The 18,352-nt window shown below is 38.1% G+C and overlaps 1 protein-coding gene across 3 annotated transcripts in view; it reads left to right on the top strand.

Moving 5' to 3' along the window:
* Positions 1-18,352, top strand: part of NAA35 (N-alpha-acetyltransferase 35, NatC auxiliary subunit) — a 94,384-nt gene that overhangs the window by 21,835 nt on the left and 54,197 nt on the right. For all 3 annotated transcript variants that reach the window (XM_047829125.1, XM_047829126.1, XM_047829127.1), the window contains exons 7-10: positions 15,136-15,202; positions 15,282-15,325; positions 16,561-16,611; positions 17,501-17,584. In XM_047829125.1, coding sequence (XP_047685081.1) covers positions 15,136-15,202; positions 15,282-15,325; positions 16,561-16,611; positions 17,501-17,584 — 246 coding nt within the window. The remainder of the gene's footprint in view (positions 1-15,135; positions 15,203-15,281; positions 15,326-16,560; positions 16,612-17,500; positions 17,585-18,352) is intronic.

Genomic DNA, 18,352 nt, shown 5'->3' with positions numbered 1-18,352 from the left:
CTCCACGCTATTAGCATGGAACCCAACGTGGGGCTCAAACCCACGAACTGTGAGATCACGATCTGAGGCAAAGTCGGACACTTAACTGACTGAGCCACCCAGGCACTCCAAGATAACTGGAATCTTGAGGATTGGGCTATATACTTTTTTGTGCTGTTGGAATTTTTATTATGTGCCTGGATAAATTTGTTTTAAAATAAATGAAAATGGGGCACCTGGGTGGCTCAGTCAGTTAAGTGTCCAACTCTTGATTTTAGCTCAGGTCATGATCTCGCAGTTAGGGAGTTTGAGCCCTACATTGGGCTCTGTGCTGCTGGTGTGGAGCCTGCTTGGGATTCTCTTTCTACCTCTCTCTGTCCCTTCCCTGTGCTCTCTCTCTTTCAAAATAAATAGAAAACTTTAAAATAAATGAAAATAAATTTTTTGTAATATAAATATAATTGAAATTCTGCATATCCTCTGGATGAAGGACTTACAAATGGGAGAAATTGTAAAGGGAAAGACTAATAGGAAAAAGCTGATAAAAATTTTTTTAGAAAAATCTGGATAACAAAAATAACCAAATATTTCTTTATTGGGCTCTCATTCAAATAAAGCATAACACTGAAGCCCAGATGAATAAATGGGCAGTAAAATAAACAACTTACTCTTGGAGGAAGGTAATAAATTGCCCTCATATTTTTAAAATTTAGCCTTATGTGATCCAAGAAATACAATTAAAACAAAAAGTAATTAGATCATTTTTCATCTACTAAATATATTTATAAATGATACCATTCAGTATTGGTAAGGATACAGTGAGTTGTCATTTTGGTTTTTATTATAGTGGGAGTGTGCGTTAGCACAGGTGAAATTAATTCATCTCTAGAACTCAGCCTTAAATGATTAGAACCATGGACACTTCATGCCCAATACTTTGATAAGTTTTCAATAGTGATAAGTTTCAATAGTAATAAGTTTTCAAAGTTAGCATCAACCAAAATGCCACCATTAAGGTTATGCTTGAAGTAAATTATGGATAATTTATTACCATGGATAATTTATTATGGATAATTATAAATAAATAATTTATAATTTATTATACATAGTGATAGTGAAAATGATGTTTAGAATCATAGGAGAGTATATACTTTTAAACAGGAAAGTGGCACATAGTGTAAGCAACTGTGTAAAATTAAAAGAAAACTAGGAAGAAATATAAGTAAAATCTCCTGGGCTGAAGAGATTGTTTTTTCTTTCTTCTTCTGTTTTTTTAATGTTTGTTTATTTTGAGAGAGTGCTGGGGAGGGGCAGAGAGAGAGATCACAAGCAGGGTCCACACTCAGCACAGAGCCTGAGGAGGGCTGGATCTCATGACCATGAGATCATGACTTAAACTGAAGTTAAGAGTCAAATGCTTAACTGACTGAGCCACCCAAGTGCCCCTATGTTTTCTTGTTTCTATAAACTTTTCAGATTTGCTAGATAGGTTTATCTTGTTTTTAAATTAGAAAAAGAATTGATTGCCTAGTGAAAGTTCTTAAGAGAGCTAGTAATGAATAAGTAAGAATGAACTGTAATAAACCAGTCATTTCTTTGTTTGAAATGCTGCTTCTGAAGTTCTAGGTGCTGTTATATTTTGCCCTCAAGATGTGTCTCTGCTTTGTTTTTACTTCTGAACTGGAGACATTTCACTTGTCTAAAGATGTGTCTTTCTTAATATCCTGTGTACATATACAAAATGGGAACCATAGTTCCCCCATCACACCGCTGGTCCACTTGCATTCTACATTCTTGCAAAATGGTATCTATAGGGTTATCTGATTGAATTCTTTTATTTTTACCTTTCAAGTGTCTTGAATCTGGGCATTGCTTTTCCTTCTCTCTTATTGTTCCTGCTTTACTTTGAGCCTTTCTTAGCTTCAGGTTTAGATTCCTTGTGAGTGTCTGTACTCTTCCTTCTGGCCCACTCTTTCCCTCTAGGCCACTCTCCACTTGACCACTAGTTACCTTCTTAAAAGTAGGTAATTTGGTCATAATGGTTTTGCTCTTTGAAAATTTTTCCTACTATGTGTATTTTAATAAAAGTACTTGTACAAGGGCACCTGGGTGGCTTGGTTGGTTGAGCATCCGACTTCGGCTCAGGTTATGATCTCATGGTTCATAAGTTCGAGCCTGGCATCGGGTTCCGTGCTGACGACTCAGAGCCTGGAGTTTGCTTTGAGTTCTGTGTCTCCCTCTCTCTCTGCTCCTCCTCTGCTTGCACTCTGTCTCTCTCTTTCAAAAACCAAACATTAGAAATAATGTTTAAAAAGTACTTGTACATACTATGCAAAATCAAGTACCCCACAATATGCATAATGAGAAATTATAGTTCTCTGTTTTTTTCCTCATTCCATAATAATATTAAATTTTTTTTAGCTTTTTGCCAGTAGTTAATTCCATATTTCTGGATAATAGGCGTGTATTCTAATTTCTGGATAAAAACAATTTGAAGTGCTTATTTTTGAGAGAGTGAGAGAACACACATGTGAGCAGGGGAAGGGTAGAGAGTGGGGACAGAGGATCCAAAGCGGGCTCTGAGCTGACAGCAGAGAGCTCGATGCGGGGCTCAAACTCACGAACCCTGAAGTCATGGCCTGAGCTGAAGTTGGAAGCTTGACTGACTGAGCCACCTAGAAGCCCCTGGATATTAGCAATTTTTAGCTGGTATGTCAGCACATTTTTAGCATATAACTAGCATTCACATATTATCCTGTCCTGTATCCAAATAGTAATTCAGTTTTTTGTTAAATCATTAATCAGTGTTGACATTATTGTGATTGTATAAATACTAATGACAGATGAGCCAAAGTGGTGTAAACGTACATTTCCGTTCTCATACAAATTTTTGTTTTTCTTGAAATGATAACTGCCTCTTGTTTTTTGGTTTGCATAGTTTTCTGTGTACTTGGTTCTCCCTCTCCCATCATAAGATCGTCTTATCGGTTTATGTATTTTTTGAAATTACCCTCTTTAGCTCCTTTGTTCTCTAGGTTCAGGCTGGATCAGTGCCCTTCTAGGTCCACTGTATAGCTGGGATTCCAGTTTTCTCTTCGCCCTTCTCCTGGGAATTTCATTTCCCTCTCTTTGTTAGATTTCTGGTTACCTGGATTTTATGCCTTTATTATTATTCTTTATTACTTTGGTTGGTGCAGTATTTCCAGTTCCATGGGGAGACGGAGAGGGAATTGTTCTTTGAGAACTTGAGAACTTCTTGAGAACTTGTTCTTTGAGACATGTTTGCAAATGTCTCCCCTACCCTCACACTCGATTGAAAGTTTGGTTGTAATAGATTTCTAGGTTGGAAAATAATTTTCCTCTGAATTTTGAAGGCCTTATTCTATTGACTCTTAATTTCAGTGTTGCCATCCTGATTTTTTATACCCATGTTTTCTCTTTGGAAGCTTTTAGGAGTTTTCTTTCTAATGACTATACCTTAAACTTGGTCATTCCAACCCTTTACTGATCTCAGTTTGAAGGATCCTATTCTCAGGCTCCCACCTCTGTTTCTGGGTTGCTTGTATTCTGACTCCTATGGTTCATCTCTACTTGGGCTCCAGTTTATCATATTGTTTTTTTTTGTTCGGTTTTTTTTTTTGCATTGTATTTATTTATTTATTTATTTATTTATTTATTTTAATTTACCTCCAAGTTAGTTAGCATACAGTGCAACAGTGATTGCAGGAGTAGATTCCTTAATGCCCCTTACCCATTTAGCCCATCCCCCCTCCCACAACCCCTCCAGTAACCCTCTGTTTGTTCTCCATGTTTAAGAGTCTCTTGGGGCGCCTGGGTGGCTCAGTCAGTTGAATGTCCGACTTCAGCTCAGGTCATGATCTCATGGTCCGTGGGTTCAAGCCCCGTGTTGGGCTCTGTGCTGACAGCTCAGAGCCTGGAGCCTGCTTCAGATTCTGTGTCTCCCTGTCTTTCTGCCCCTCCCCCATTCATGCTCTGTCTCTGTCTCGAAAATAAATAAATATTAAAAAAATTTTTTTTAATTAAAAAAAGTCTCTTCTGTTTTGTCCCCCTCCCTGTTTTTATTATTTTTGCTTCCCATATGTTCATCTGTTTTGTATCTTAAAGTCCTTGTTTGAGTGAAGTCATATGATATTTTGTCTTTCTCTGACTAATTTCGCTTAGCATAATACCCTCTAGTTCCATCCACGTAGTTGCAGATGGCAAGATTTCATTCTTTTTGATTGCTGAGTAATACTCCATTGTATATGTCATATTGTTTTTTTACTGTCATTACCCATTTGGTCCTATTTTCTGATTTTAAATACCATCTTCCTTCCTTGCAATAACTCCCTTGCCTACACTTGCAGCTCTCTTCCTCTCTTGCCTTATTGGACCTCAATTCTAGTTAAATCCAACCCTCCATCTCCTGTGCCTTTACACTAGCACATCACAGTGTAACTGGAGAAAAATACATTCACACTGATTTCCTACTTTCAGTTCATCACCACTAACTTCAAGTGGGCCATGAGTGCTCCTTAGTAGTCTTACATTTCCCTGGTTCGTTCACCCTCCCTCTCCTCAGGCTTCCAATTTACTCACTTGAAGCAAACCTACCTTCCTGCTGCACTAAATAATGGAAGTAATCTTCTCACCTACCTGCACATGTGCCCTGTGTTCTTTGGCCCTTCTATCCAGATGAACCTTCTCTCCTAAGGTTGATCCCTTCTGCGTATGTATTAGACCCCATACCCTGTCTTATGTTCAAAAATATTGCTCTAGTAATTCTCTCTGTCCCTTGCATAATGAATATGCCCCTGTACTGGATCATTCCTGTCAGCATGCAAACATGCCTTATCTTCCTCAGTCTTAAAAAAATGCCATTTTTTGGCATACTTCAGCTTCTGCCCCATATCTCAGTTCTTTTCAGCCAGACTTCTTGAATTCACTTGAGTTAGGCTTTGAATGGTATTCCACCAAAGCTTCATTGTCATGGTCATCCAAGACCTCAGTGTTGCTAAACCCGTTGGTTAATGTTTGGTCTTAAACTTGATTGGTCATCAGATTTTTGACATGGAGTCCATCCTTGAAACAAATTATTTTCTTGGCTCTTTTTCCCTGGTTTCCTGCCTCACTGATTGTTCTTGTTTGTCATCTCATTCTTTTTTTAAAAAATTAAAAAAAATTTTTTTTAACATTTATTCATTTTTGAAAGACAGAGACAGAGTGCAAACGGGGGAGGGCTAGAAAGAGAGGGAGACAGAATCCGAAGCAGGCTCCAAGCTCAGAGCTGTCAGCACAGAGCCTGACACTGGGCTCGAACTCACGGACTGCGAGATCATGACCTGAGCCGAAGTCAGCCGCCCAATCAACTGAGCCACCCAGGAGCCCCTAAATTTTTTTTAATGTTTATTTATTTTTGAGAGGTCGACAGCACAAATGAGGGAGAGGCAGAGAGAGAGGGAGACACAGAATCCAAAGCAGGCTCCAGGCTCCAAGCTATCAGCACAGAGCCTGACATGGGGCTTGAACCCACGAACCATGAGATCATGACCTGAGCCAAAGTCGGACGTTTAACCAACTGAGCCACTCAGGTGCCCCGGTTTGTCATCTCATTCTGTAGGCCAGCACTGTCCAATAGATAACAGAATACAAGCCATTTATATCATTTAAAATGTTCTGGTAGCTTATCGGTGGAATTAATTTTGGAACATTTTATTAGTCCAGTATATCTAAAATATTCCAGTAGATAATTATTTAAAAAACATTAGTGAAACATAAAATTGTATTTTTTGGTACCAAGTATTCCAAGTGTGGTATGTAACACTCACAACACATCTCAGTTTGAACCATCCACATTTGAAGCACTCACTACTTGATTGGTTGTGTGATGGCCATATTGGACAGCACAGTCTAAATATTGGTGTGGCTCAGGCTCCATCTTTACACCTCTGTCTGTACTCACTTCCCTGATGACCTCGTGTAGTTTCATAGTCTTAAATTCTGTCTCTACTAATGAAGCCTAAGTTTGTATCCTCAGCCTAGACTTTAGACTTCCCTAAATCTCAGACTTCTATGTGCTTACTGCCTATTCTGCATTCTCCATTTAGATGTCTGTCTCAGAGTTCACGTTTCCAAAATGGAGTTGCTGATTTCCCCCTTGCCTCCTAACTTCTTCTTTCTGTAGTCTTCTCAATCTCAGCAAATGGAGCTCCGTTCTTCTCGTTGTGTAGAACAAAAATCCTGCAGTCATCCTTGATTCTTCTCTTTCTCTCATTCCCCACATATAAACCCTCAGGAAGTCCTGTGAACCAAAGGCTGTCAAACTACAGCCTGCAGACCAACCTACCCTGTTGCCTTTGTTTTTTATGGCTCTTGAGCTAAGAACGGTTTCTGTGTTTTAAACAGTTATATAAGTACCTACATAATATACTCCACTTTACCACTTGGCCTGCAATGGGTAAAATATATATTATCTGGCTCTGTAAGAAATAGTTTGCCTGTCTTTGACTGATACTGTCTATTTGTTAGCATGTGCCAGGTGCTGCTGGGTGTTAACACACCTTAATGACAGGCATATATTGCCTTGCTTATGTAGGGTGAGGGTGGAGGGAGACTAAGAGCTCCTTCCTTAAACATCAGCTTCTTCTGATGCCATACCTCAGTCTACAAAGGTGTCTGATACCTCTAATTTTTTTTTTTTAATGTTTGTTTATTTTTGAGAGAGAAAAATAGAGCCCCCATGCAAGCAGGGAGGGGCAGAGGGAGACAGAGGATCCCAAGCAGGCTCTGCACTGACAACAGCAATCCTAATGTAGGATTTGAACTCAAACTGTAAGGTCATGGCCTGAGCCAAAGTCAGACACTCAATCAACTGAGCCATCCAGGAACTCTGAATTCTTGAAAGTTTTCTTTGTCTTTACTTCCGAGTGGCATTGGTTTAGCTTTTTTCACTCACATAAGTCAGTTACTTTTTGTCCATTACTTTGCATCTTCCAAAAATTGTTTTATGCATTTTGTCTCTTGTCCTCCATTCTCTTTGTCCTTTGGGATTCAAACTTGTAATTCCTATAGTGTCATTGTTAGTATGATTTTAAGAGGTATAGTAGAAGTCAGCATTTAACCAGAAGTTCACCCTTTCTGCTGCCTACATGATAATAGTCAAAAACCTCTTAGAGTAACGCTGTCCATGAGCCAGCCCTAACTTTATTACTCATCTTTTTTGTTGTTTTATTGAGTTATATTTGACATACAGTGTTGTGGACGTTTAAGGTGTAGTGCACATTGATATGATGCATTTATATTGCTGTATAATTGCCATAGCTCACACCTGTTGCATCACATAATGATCATTTCTGCTAGTGCTGGGAATGGTTAAAATCTAGTCTCTTAGCACATTTAGTGTTTATAATAGAGTTTTGTTGTTTATAATCTGTGCTTGTGTTAGATCCAGGACTTACCGCCTAGTTGTAAATATGTACCCTGAACACCTCTCCCATTTCCTCACCCTCCAGTTCCTGGAAACCGCCATTTTATTCTTTTACTCACCATTTTACTAGCTTTTATAATTTTGGTTTTCTTAGATTCCACCGTAAGAGGTAACATATAGTGTTTGTTTTTCTGTCTCTGACTTACTCATGTGGTATGGTATTCTCCAGGTCTATCTATGTTGTTGCAAATGGCAGGATTTCCTTTTTTCTCATGGCTGAGTAGAATTCCATTGTCTATACATGCATACATACATACCACATCTTTATCCATTCATGCATTGGTGGACACTTAGGTTGTTTTTGTGTCTTGGCTGTTGTGAATAGTACTGCAGTAACATGGGAGCTATGTAGGTCTCTTCGTTATCTGCTTTCATTTCTTTTTGATCTATACCTAGAATTGGGATTGTTGGATCATAGGGTAGGCCTTTTTTTTTTTTTTTAGGGTAGTTCTATTTTAATTTTTTGAGGAACCTCCATACTGTTCTCCATAGCGGTTGAACTAGTTTACAATCCCACCAACAGTGCACAAGGGTTCTCTTTCTCCACATCCTCACCGACACCTGTCATCTCTTGCCTTCTTGATGATCACTCTTACATTGTCATTTCATTGTGGTATTCATTACTCCTCTTCCTTCTCCCTGTGGCATATTGTTGTTCAGCTGCTCCTGAGTACACTATTCTCTTTCATTATCCCATGCCTGTGCACAGTATGCTCCTTCTGGCTCTTACGTCTTTTCTCCTTACCTATTTAGGGAAAAGTCCTATTTATCTTTAGGCTTGGATCCCACTCTCCTGACTTGCCCATACAGATTTCAGTTTTCTTCTCTGCTCTTCTTAGCACATTCTTCTATTACAGCTGGTGTCTGCGTACTGGCTTGCATGGAACAGTCTTACTTGGCACCTTTTATCCTGTGTGGTTATTAATAGCATCCCTTTTTACTCTCAATAGTGTGCCAGTTTGAACAATGAATGCATGTATAGCCCACTCCTTCTGTCATTTTCTTTGATTGTGGATGTAATGTTTGAAGGTAACTCCTGCTTCATTTTGTAAACTTGAAAATCTGAGATGGTCTCAGCTTAGGATGATAGAGCTGAAAGATTACTTCTGGTATTCCTGTTATTTGGCATGCTAGAAGTGTGTATCACTTAAGTCACTGTAGTTGGATTTTTGTCTTATTTGCAGCCAAACATATTTCTAATACAAAAATAAACTATAAAAGTTGGTTTGGGGTGCCTGGGTGGCTCAGTTGGTTAAGCATCTGACTTTGGCTCAGGTCATGATCTCACGGTTTGTGGGTTCGAGCCCCATGTTGGGCTCTGTGCTGACAGCTTGGAGCCTGGAGCCTGTTTCAGATGTTCCTCCCCTGCTCAAGCTCTGTCTCTCTCTCTCTCTCTCTCTCTCTCTCTCAAAAATAAATATTAAAAACAATTTTTTTTTTTAAAGTTCTGGTTTGCCTGGTAAAGAGTAAATGCTATTACCCATTTGGTGTATATTTCTTCACATACTTCCTAATAATATGTATACATGTGTATTTTATTTAACGTGATAAAATTATATAAACTGCAACTTTTTCCCACAGACAATAGAAAATAGATTTCTATACCTACCAACACATGTAGGTGGAGAGCTACCTCATTGTTTTTTATTAGCTGCATAACATCATGTTAAGAGTACAGGTTTTGAATAATTATCTGTGGCATGAATCATTAAAGGATGCTAAAACTAGTGAACAAAAGTATAATGAGCACAGGATTTGTACCTAGCCTCCAAGTATCTTCTGGCAAGATATATATTAATTACAAAGGGAAGTGAGTAGTTTACAGTGAAGAAACGTGGCAGATACCATCTTAGCTAAGCGGCCAGACTTAATATCACCAACAATAGGACAGGTCAACATGTACCTCCAGATACAATGCTCCATGAAGAACACAGCATCACTTCTGTGGTATTCCTATCCAGTATGACATAAATTGGATTTAATCTTGGGGAAACATAGGCAAACCCATATTGAAGGATGTGCACAGAATAACTTTGGCCTGTACTATTCCAAAATGTCAGGCAGGAAAGATAAGGATGGAGGAAATGCTCCACATTAAAGAGACATGAATTTCCTAATTTGATCATTGTAGTGTGATTATGTATGAGAGTGATTATTTGTTTTGGAAAAATCACACAAGTATTTATTTATTTTAAGTTTATCTTGAGAGAGAGCATGGGCGCGAGCAGGGGAGGGCAGAGAGAGAGGGAGAGAGAGAATCCCAAGCAGTTTCCACTGGGAGGCTCAAACACATGAACCGTGAGATCATGACCTGAGTGGAAGTCTGCCGCTTAACTAACTGAGCCACCTAGGCGCCCCCTTACTGAAGGATTTAGAGGTAAAATGGCATCACAGAGTAGGACTTAGTCTCAAATGTTTAAGAAAACAATCTAGAGAATCATCATGCAAATATGGTAAAATGTTATCATTTGAAGAATATCAGAAAGGAATATGGGACTTTGTGTTCTGAAATTTTTTCAAAATAAAAGTTTAAAAAGTACAGCCTGCAGGGATTGACGCCACCTAAGTTTGTGTTCTTCCTCTGTCACCTATACACTGTGTGGTGCTTCTCTGCCTCAGTGTCCTCATTTATAAAATGTAGTTTGTAATAGTCCCCACCTCAGGGTGTTGTGAGGGTTAGTAAAGTTAATACAATAAAATTTTTAGAAGAGTGCCTGGCATATAGTAAGTACATAATAATGTTATTATTTATTAGTATTCCATTGTATATACAGTAAATTACAAGGCACTTACTAATGGACATTTAGATTGTTTAAAGTCTTGATGTGAATCATCTGTGACCCTTCCTTGTAGCCCTGATGTGTTACTCAGTATCTGGTCTGTAGAAGGTACTCAGATTTGGTTGAATGAATCAAATCATTTCAGGAGCCTCTGAAATGATTTTTTAAAGCAATATTAAATTGTAACTGATATATTGCAATTGTTTTAGAAGCTATTGAAAACATTTTTACTTGATTAGACTATTATATTATTAGCACAGTCAAGATTACTGGTTTAGTTGGAATCGCATTAAGTACTGGTATTGGGTGTTCTGCAGTTATGATTAAAAATATTTTATCATTCTAAATTTTCTTGTGGTGCTGCATTGTTTTAAATACTGTGTTTTATAGAACGCTGAATATCCGTGATAACTTTCTGCAACTATATCTTGGCAGTATTGTAAAGTACAGTAAAGAACATGGGGCTTTGTACCTGTCAAGATGTCTTAATTCTCTCACTGGATAACAGACTCTATAATGGCTATGGTTGTGTTTCGAAATTGTATCCCTGGTTATCTAGTCCATACCAGCCACCATTGTGTCCTCAGAAAATGGTTCAGAAATGGATAAGGGAGGCAAAACTTTCCTTACTAATCTACACTTTCAAGATGTTGAATTCAAAAATACTACCCTTTGATCGCTACCACTTACTTTCTGGCTTCCCCTGCTCCTGCTATCCTTCAGTTCCACAGAGACCTCCCAGATTCCCAGATGCTGCTCCTTTCTCTCTTGTGGCCTCATTTCCATGGTCCGCTGGTGAAATCATTCGTTTTCAGACACCCTTAACTCCCTTGCCCTTCTCATCTCATCATAATGTGTCACTTACATGGCAAAACCCCAACCATCTGTCTACTTGCTGCTTGCACCCAAACAGCAGAAGGCTGCTCGAGAAAACCCACATCTGTGTGTCTATTCTCACTTTAATTTTAGGACTGCAAATCTCAGATGGGCACTCAGCACTAGAGACAGTCCTATCTTTCAACACTTCTGTGGTAAACTTGGTTTCATAGCCTCTCAGGGACTTCTCCACATCTTTTATCTCTCAAGACCTCCGTTGCCAGTGTCAGCTTACTTTGTACCTTAATGAAATATTTGATGGAATCAGATGTAGGTAGGAGTACCTCATCTTCTCACAACCACACATGCTAGCCTGTATTGGAACCCACATCATCTACCTATTATCTTGTGAAAATACAAGTATCCCTGACAGTATAAGCTCAGCCTCTACTTGTGTTCTCCATTCTGTTCCCTCTTGCCTGCTGCAATCATTAACCCATCTCTGTATTGCATTGTTAGTGTCTCTTTCCCTACTAGATTATTCTTATGGCATGTAAACATGCTTTAAATATCAATCAGTTTAAAACAAAATACCACAGTTCCTTTGATCCCATGACTCCTTATATCTACACTGTCATTTCTCTGCTACCCTGTGCAAAAAACTCCTTGAGTGAGCTGTTAATGTTTACTTATTTTACTTTCTCCTTGTCTCTTCTCACCCTCTCGTACATTTTTTTCTACCACTGCACAGAAACTGGTCTTAACAAGGCCCTTAATGATCTCCATTTTGCTAACTCCATTGTTTATACTCTGCAGCTTTTGACTTCATTTGACACAGTTGACCTCTCTTTGAAATACTTCCTTCTCATCTTCCTGATACAGCTGTCTCTTGGATTTCTTTCTTCCTCATTGGTTAGCACATATCTCCTGTTTGCTCCTCAGGATGCTGGAACGTACCTGGGCTCCTGTGTCCCTTCTGCTTCAGTTGATGTCCTCTGGTTCTGCTCTATATTATACAACTCTGTGCTGATGAAGCCCAAATTTATGTCTCTAGTCCTGATTACTCCCCTGACTTCCAGACTCACGCAAGTGCCTTCCTGAAATCTTCACTTGGATAACTAAAGAAATTATATACTTAATCAAAATTGTACTCCATTTCTGCCTTTAAACCTACTCCTCTGAAAGTCTGCCCCCTCTCAGTAAATTGTGTTATCATATACCAGTTGCTCAGACGAAACACCTGAAAATGACCCTTGATTGTGAAGTTTACCTCCTACTCCACATTCGCGTCTTTGGCACATCGTGTAGGCTTTACCTTTTCAATATATCCTGATTTCAACAACCTCTCATCACCTCCAGTTATAATCTCAATCCAAATCGTCCTCAGCTCCTGCTTGTACTGTTGGGTAGTGTCCAGTAACTGGTCTGTCTCCCTGGTTTCACTGTGATTTTTGCGCTTGTTAAATCTACAAGGTTTCAGGAATGATCTTTTAATGGTAGCATCTGCTTATGTAACTCGGTCTGCTTCAGTCTTCCAGTGATTTAGATGAAGTTCTTGTTACCGAGGCTAGTATTTATTTACATAGACCTGCGGTATTCTATCATGTGAATGCTTTTCCTTAGATGCAGTGATTCCTCTTGGAAAACGTTGCATCGATGGGGCTTACTGGTGTGTTTTGTTTTATCTTCACGGTGTTGGCCTACTTAATTTTTTAAAAATGAGTAACATTCAAAAGTTGGAGGATTTTATGTTAAATTAAGTTTTTGTTCTGAAAAACACTAGTTGTGCCTTCATTACTCAGTAAGATAAGTAGTGGCTGGCTTCCTTCAGATGAAGCATGTCTTCTCCAGTTTGCCACAGTGTCCACCAGTCCCACAAGTATCCCGAGCCAACTTGATCTACGTAGGAAGATGACCAGGAAAACAGCCCCTGTCCTACAGTAGGTCATCATTCAGTTGACAAATATATTTTGAACAGTACTTTGTGCCAAGTACAGTTCTAAGCCCTGGAGATAAAGCAGTGAATACAACAAAGCCTTGATGTCATTGATCATGCATTCCTTGAGACAGATAGTGTGTCACTAAACAAATACATCTCGTCAGGTGTTGGTAAGTTCTATGTAGGAGAGTAAAGCAGGCACAGGGCATGTAGAATGGCGGGGGATGCTGTTTTAAAGAGAATGCACAGTGCAAAGCTCTGTTTTGAGGTTTGACATGGGAACAGAGGCTAGAATACAGTGAGTGAAGGGGCTTTGGAGATCTTAGGAAGAAACTCCTTGTAGGGAGGGGTCAGCATGTACAGAGGTCTTGAGAAGAGAACGTGTTTGATGTGTCTGAAGGATAATAAGGCCTGTGTGGCTGCAGTGCAGGGATCGTGGAGAAGAATGGTAGGTAGAAGGAAATGAGGTTGGAGAGGGAAGCTGGGCCACATGGTGATTGATGGAGGGCCTCAGTCCATGTAGGATTTTTGATTTTCCTGTGAGGAGGGAAACAGTTGAAAGGTTTTCAGTAGGAGGTGATGTGAAATGACTTATTTTAAAACAACCCTTTTGGCTTCTGGTGGTGAATAAATTGTAGCAGGGATAAGCATGGAAGGAGGGGGCCCTGTGTGGAGGCAGTTGTGGAAGTGAGAGGCGGTGGTGCCTTTACTAGAGACAGCTGTGAAAGCCGGGAGCTGCGCTTAGATGAGAAATTGGAAGTTTGAGTCTGTCATCTGTTCTGATGATCTGATACAGAACGTGGGAAAATGAGAGGAATCGAGGTGAAGGTTTTCAGCCAGAGTAACTATGGGTGGATAGAGGTGCCATTTAGCAATGTGGTAAACACTGGGAGAGTTCCTTTTTAGACGTGTAAAACACGAGAATCCTATTTGGTGGCCAAGTAGGGGTAGAGCATAAACTTTACCTAGAGGATAAGCTCACAGCTTTGTAACACAACCTGAGATTTTTAAAAGTCCCAATCCTGTGAGTCCTATAATAACACTAACAGTTCTTTGAACCCAGGGACATTGATGTTTGTTTGTTTGTTTGTTTTTCTGTTTGTAACCTATAGTACATGATATAGATTACATATAGATGACACTGATACTTTTAAGAATCCAAAAATTCTGCTGTAGTTCTGGCCCCTGCTGTAAACGCCTGTTATTCCGTTGTATTAGGCTTCTATATACGTGTTAAGAATTCTAACATGACAGAAACATTCCTTTAATAGAGCTTGTGACTTAATAGAATCAGCCAAATGATATTAAATTTCTAGTCTTCAAAGTGAGTCTAGCAAACTACTTAATTTGTTAATGTCTCAGCAGTGTTTTAAATGACTTTGCAGGTAGGAATCCATGTATGAATAACTTTTTCTTTATAGTGGGGCTGAGTGGAAATGTGCTTTTGCTATCACTTTGAGTAATTTTATTTTGTAGCCGAACAGTGTATAAACAAGCATTTGATAATTTTTGAATTAAAAGTCTTGTTTAAATCTTTCAATCTTATCAAGCAGTAATTTCTGTGTATTTACTGTTCACTTGTGAATGTGAGAATACTCCGTAAGTGTGAATTACCATTTTCTGATATTGTCATAAGCATTAACCTTATTTTGCAAATGAACATACTAAATGCAAGTGTATTTAAATTGCCTAAAGACAAACAATTAAAGATGGAGACAGCATTAGAATATGATGTTTTAAGGGGGCGCCTGGGTGGCGCAGTCGGTTAAGCGTCCGACTTCAGCCAGGTCACAATCTCGCGGTCCGTGAGTTCGAGCCCCGCGTCGGGCTCTGGGCTGATGGCTCGGAGCCTGGAGCCTGCTTCCCATTCTGTGTCTCCCTCTCTCTCTGCCCCTCCCCCGTTCATGCTCTGTCTCTCTCTGTCCCAAAAATAAATAAACGTTGAAAAAAAAAATTAAAAAAAAAAAAAGAATATGATGTTTTAAGGATACATTATAGGGAAAACGTGGATGTATATAGATAAGCTGATGACATTTCATTACTGTGTTCATATTAGCAAATTGTGATTTTGTAAGAGAAATCTAATAAAAGGTTTTGCTAGTACTCAAAGGCCTAATTATTGCTTTCCTGTACAGGAAGATTTTCAATCAATGACTTATGGATTTAAAATGGCTAACAGTGTGACAGACCTTCGAGTGACAGGTAAAACAGTTTATACGATGATTCACAAGTTTTGTGTTTGGATTTGTTTCCCATTTAAACTCATGGTCTCTCTTTCTAGGCATGCTAAAAGATGTGGAGGATGACATGCAAAGAAGAGTAAAGGTATTTTCCATCTCTCGTTGCTTTGCTATAGGATCTTTGAACTCTTCTAAGTGTGAGGTTACCTTTAGCCGATTATAGCTAGTGAAGGGAGGACCACCCTCTTCCTTGATATATGCTGTGTCTTTTTTGCAATGAATTTGAAGACAACTTCACAGGAGGAGTTTCTGGTGAATTAATGTTCCTTTCAAGTATTGAAAATGTAACCTTTAAGACGTTTCACTTTTTTGCCAGTGTTTTAGAATTACACTCTGCTGTTTTAAGAATATTAAATTAAATATTAAATATTAATATTCTAGAGTGTTAAGTTCCTCAGAGGTAAGGACTATCGTCTTCAACTTTGTATCTTCAATAGCTAGTACAATGTGTGCAACACAGTGGAAGACCTCAGTAAATGGTGGCTCCCCAAATCTGGTGAAAGCCTTCTGTGAATAATATCCTTGAGCCAGACGATGTGATGATTTGGTTTGCACAGAGATTTAAAAAAGGAAAAAAGTTCTATTTCTGCTGTTTTTCTACACTCGTATAACACAGCATGGTTGTCACAGTGATTATATATTATTGCCTTAGTTGATATTTATAATTGTGCAGTGAATTAGGCAATAAGTTGCATACAGTGCCCTAGTTTTTGATGAGGAAAACACAGCTTAAAGGAGTCAAGTAAGCTGTCTGAGATTAATACAGGGCATGCCACTAGGAAGTGGCAGTGCGGGGCTAGAACCCTGATCTTCTGCCAGATCTTCCCATAGTACTGCCCTGCAGTTGTCAAAATAGTCGTGTGTTAGTCACGTATAAACGAGAGGTTTTGCATTTTAGTGTAGAATAATCAGTATTTACAGTGTGACTTTATTTTTATGATGTGATTTTTATAAAGGTTACTATTTTTTTCTAACAGGGTTAGTTTTGAGAGTGTCAAGACTTTCAATTAATACATCGTTTTAAAAAGAAAGAAGTACTGTGTGCCACATGCTTTTACTTATTTCATTGTTTTGCTTTAGCTGTTTTTAATACCTTACTCTTCCATATGATCTTTATAATTTGTATCAAAATGAACTTTCTGTATATAGTATTAATAGGAAAATAAATAGTAGATACAGCTTTTTTCTTCCAAATATTTTTCTTAAAATCAGATTCTTGCATATACTCAATAAATTAATTTAGTGCTTTATTTTGGTATTTATAAACTAGTATTTCTACAAGTTTGTGTTTATTTTAATTCACCTTTTTTAAAATTTTAGAGTACTCGAAGTCGACAAGGAGAAGAAAGAGATCCAGAAGTTGAACTAGAAGTAATTGAACTTATTTTCTGGTAGATAATATCAGAGAAGTCTACCTCTTAATGTTGTAGTTTTATGAACTGCGTTATAATTTATGGAAGCCCTTTTTAAGGTATTTCTTTAAAAGTTGGACATTGCAAGGGATTTTATTTCCCTTGTATTTATTTTGATAGAATGATAGTACACCTCTTTCAAATACATGATTTCAAAGCTCTTCAGTATTCCTGTGAGGTAGGAAGAAAAATGATTTTTTACAGATGATACACCAAAACTTGGCAAAACTCAAGAACTTGGACAGTATGAAAAGTTGCTGAACCTTTGTCAAGATCCTTAATTTTCTGACTCTGCTTACAGCATCTTTTTATTATTCCTGTTAAAAATGCTAATTCAGGGGCACCTGGTTGGCCCAGTCGGTTAAACATCTGACTTCAGTTCAGTTCATGATCTCACGGCTCGTGAGTTTGAGCCCCATGTCGGGCTCTGTGTTGACAGCTAGGAGCCTGGAGCCTGCTTTGGATTCTGTGTTTCCCTCTCTCTCTCTCTGTCCCTCTCCTGCTCATATTCTCTCTCTCTCTCTCTCTCTCTCTCTCTCTCTCTCGCTCTCAAGAATAAATATTAAAAAATTTTTTTAAATGCTAATTCAGTTTTTGAGATATCATTGTAACTTTTGACTTAAGGAAAAATTCATCCCATTGATAAAGTTTTACTTTATATCTCTATTTCAGTAGAATAGGTTTTATGTTTTCTGCAGCTCATTTTCAGGCATTTAAAAGACTAAGTGAAAGTGTGTGTAATATAGTAAGTCATTAACATTGAGATTTAGGATTTAAAATACTATATTTGAAAATGAAATTCCTTTGCCAGACTTTGCATCTTTTAACTTCTAGTCCTTATTTTTTAGCACCAACAATGTTTAGCAGTATTCAGCAGAGTGAAATTCACTCGAGTGTTACTGACAGTGCTCATAGCCTTTACTAAGAAAGAGGTAAGGGCATTTACTATAATCTGTTTTAGTGGGTTATTTTTTTTTTCCCCCTTTGGGGGGATAGAGTGTGTTATTGAAGTAATTCTGAGGCTTTTCCATCAAAGCACCCCCAACCACACATATACAGAATTGAGCATTTGGTATATTTTTATCTGGTGATTTTATATATATTTGTGTGTGTGTGTATATTATCACATATATATAATATTACATATATATGTAATATTAGAGTAGCCCTGATAATTTTTTCAAAAAGTCACATGAATTTACATTCTGCTCCATAACATATCCGTGTCTGTTGTTGGTATATAAATATATTTTATATTACTTGTTAATGGATATAATAATAGAAGCTGAAATTGCTTGTGGGTAGTCTTGTTTTGTGAATTGAAAAGGAGAAAGCAGAAATGGGAATTTTAGGTAGACATCTTTCATTCAGTTAAATAATTAACTGTTGGATTTGTGTAGAACCAGAAGTAAGCCCTAGATGGTGAATACTTTTTCTTTGTGTGTATTTGCATTAATTGAAGTCAATTACAAACTAATATGTAGATAGTTAGGAAGTGGTGAGTAGAGAGCCAACCTTTACCATTGATCTGAGTCTGTTGTTTTCTTGTTTTCTTTTTTTTTTAATTTCAACTTAATGAATAGCATAGGAGAAATGTTGAAATTTTCCAGTTGCCTGAAACTCGATTTTTTTTCCTTTCTTTTTTTTAAATATAAGATGAACAGAATAAGCCAGCATTGTTTCCTGTTAGTTTTTAATGG

This window comes from Prionailurus viverrinus, chromosome D4 (genome assembly GCF_022837055.1).
Source record: "Prionailurus viverrinus isolate Anna chromosome D4, UM_Priviv_1.0, whole genome shotgun sequence".
NCBI lineage: Eukaryota > Metazoa > Chordata > Mammalia > Carnivora > Felidae > Prionailurus > Prionailurus viverrinus.
This window is presented reverse-complemented; position numbering and strand designations above follow the sequence as displayed.